This window comes from Hordeum vulgare, chromosome 5H, assembly GCF_904849725.1.
Source record: "Hordeum vulgare subsp. vulgare chromosome 5H, MorexV3_pseudomolecules_assembly, whole genome shotgun sequence".
In the NCBI taxonomy this organism is placed as follows: Eukaryota; Viridiplantae; Streptophyta; class Magnoliopsida; order Poales; family Poaceae; genus Hordeum; species Hordeum vulgare.
This window is the reverse complement of record NC_058522.1, coordinates 585,028,118-585,030,480: the sequence shown is the minus strand read 5'-3', so window position 1 is coordinate 585,030,480 and position 2,363 is coordinate 585,028,118. Positions and strand designations below refer to the sequence as shown.

The window sequence follows — 2,363 nt, the reverse complement described above, 5'->3', positions numbered from 1 at the left end:
CCGGGACGGAAACGGAAATCAAGGGAAAACGGAACGGAACAACGCTGGTACGTTGCGGTTGCAGGTGCAGGCGATGATGGGATGAGGCCGGCGGCGGTCAGCCCCCGCACATGCAAATTAATTAATGTCAGCCATGGAGGGACGTCGATCACGTCGCTGTAGGCCTACCGGCATGGGCATGGGCATGGCTGCTGTGCCTCTGCATGCCCTGCTCCACCAATGGCAATGGGTGGGTATCGCTGCCAATCTCTACCTGCGCAATTTAACGCCTCGCCGGACGTACGCACGCACGGCCGGCGATGGCGAGTGCGTGCACGCATACCGACGCCGGCACCGGCCGCAGTCTGCACGTACCATGCATATGGATGCCATTGTCATTGAATGCGGATAGATGATGGATCGATCGAAATGAATCGTGTCACCAACCAACACAAACTTATGGAGTATACTCGCTGCCACGTACAGCAGCAGCCGTAAACCATGCACGTACGGACGTACTACTACCCCCACTGCAGTCTACAGTAGATATTATATGTTGCCATGGTACTTGTAGTTATATACTCCGTGCATGCATTACATGGACTTCTCTACTTGGTGCTGTACCACTAGCTAGCTACGAGTCTACGACGTACGACGAATAGCACATGCGTGCGTCTTCCTTGACATCGATCGATCTCACATGACGGCGCAGGCGTTGGGGTTCTCGTCGCTGAAGAGCTGCGGCGCGTGCAGCATCTCCACCCGGTACGACGTCGTCCACCCCCCTGCAACCACACCTCCTCCTCCTCCGCCGCCGCCGCCGTACATCATCGCCGTCGGGAACGCCTGGTACTCCACCGCCGTCTCGCCGGCCTCTTCCTCTCCTTGCTTGTTCTTGTTCTTGTTCTTCTTCTTGCCGCCTCCTTGTCCCTGCTGCTGCTGCTGCTCGCCGGCCACCTTGTCGTCCCCGTCCTTGTGCTGCTGCTTCTTCTTGTCGCCGCCGTCCTTGCTCTTGGCCGTCGGCGGGGGCACGACGTCGACGTCCCTCCGGAGCTTCCGCCTGAGCACGTCGGGGAGGGCCTTGGCGGCGTCCATGGTGCCCTGCACCGTCACCTGCTCCTTGGCCGTGTCCACCTTCACCTCCTTGACGCCTGCATGCAGCACAGCACCCATGGACAGGAACGTCAATCATTTCGATTCCCAGCGACAGCCATGCACTGGCGCAGCGCTTGCATAGCACGACAACCCCACCCCATGAATGAATGTACGTGCCTCTGCATGCATGGCATGGCATGGCATGGCATGGCATGGCAGTGAGTGAGAGAGAGTCAGTAGGTGTGGGTGGTTGCATGGTGAGCTGAGTTACCGATCGATCAGTTAGTTAGTTACCTTTGATCTTGTGCGCGGTCCGCTTGATCCGGTCAATGCAGCCGTTGCAGTGGAGCCCGATCTTCACCACCACCGTCGAATCCGGAACCTAATAATTAGTTAACAAAACAAACAAACTACGTACCATTAACTAGCATCAAACTATCATTGCACCGTACGTATGATTAATCACGACCGTGCTAATTAATGAGCAAATCTAGCTAATATAATCACCTCCTTGTTGTTGTCCTTCTTCTTGTTCTTGCCATCGCCGGCGGTCTTGGCGCAGTTGCCGTCGTCGGCGGTGTCGCCGCCGTCCTTCTTCTTCTTGGCGGGGTTGGGGGGATTGGGCGGGGAGACGAAGGCGACGGGCTTGTGCGTCCTGGCCTCGACGCGGTCCTTGAGGTCCCATGGGTCGACGGCCTTGCCGCTCACCGTCACCGTGCCGGCGGCCACGTCCGCCGCCACGCCCTCCACGCCCTGCGCCGCCTTGATGGCCTTGACGACCTTGCGGGCGCAGCCGTCGCAGTGCAGGTCCACCCCCAGCACCACGGGCGCCGCTTTCTTCTTCCCTGCAGCGTCGCCGCCGTCTTCTTTCTTCTTGTGCTGCTGCTGCTGCTTGCTCTTGTTTGCCTTCCCGGTCCCCTCGTCCTCGCCGCCGCCGGCGCCTTTCTCCTCGTTGCAATCGGCGTCCTCCGCCATGACCGGCCCGCTCTCGCTCGAGGAAGAAAGAAAGATGGAGCAGAGGTTGGGGTTGGGTTAGCGAGGAGAGGAGGGCGTAGCGTATAAATAGGAGCTACGGGACTTGGTCGTCGTCGCACCTGCTCTGCTCACCTCAGCTCAGACCGCTTCTCCTGTAGACGTACTAGTACATCACCGGTACGTTGCGTCCATGCATACGCCCGAATCTTTCTACTCCGCTCTTCAGTTTAATTTGTTTGTTACAAACTAGTTAGCATCCAAACCGAATAATTTATAAATTGCTTTTAATATTAAAATTTTAATATATATATATA

The 2,363-nt window shown here is 57.2% G+C and overlaps 1 protein-coding gene across 1 annotated transcript; it reads right to left on the bottom strand.

The window, feature by feature from the left end:
• Positions 1–374: 374 nt before the first annotated feature.
• LOC123399678 (heavy metal-associated isoprenylated plant protein 3-like) lies at positions 375–2,095 on the bottom strand. The gene is made up of 3 exons (XM_045094071.1): positions 1,582–2,095; positions 1,369–1,456; positions 375–1,130 (listed from the first exon to the last, which is right to left on the bottom strand). Exons 1-3 carry the CDS (start codon positions 2,047–2,049, stop codon positions 676–678), a joined length of 1,011 nt encoding a protein of 336 aa, XP_044950006.1. The 5' UTR covers positions 2,050–2,095; the 3' UTR covers positions 375–675.
• Positions 2,096–2,363: the final 268 nt, after the last annotated feature.

Bases quoted from the DNA above. Each gene is read 5' to 3' on its own strand.
- LOC123399678 (XM_045094071.1), bottom strand. From the start codon at position 2,049: ATGGCGGAGGACGCCGATTGCAACGAGGAGAAAGGCGCCGGCGGCGGC. The intron at 1,457-1,581 runs GTGATTATATTA...ACTAATTATTAG, and splicing joins AGAAGGACAACAACAAGGAG to GTTCCGGATTCGACGGTGGT. The intron at 1,131-1,368 runs GTAACTAACTAA...TGCTGCATGCAG, and splicing joins GACCGCGCACAAGATCAAAG to GCGTCAAGGAGGTGAAGGTG.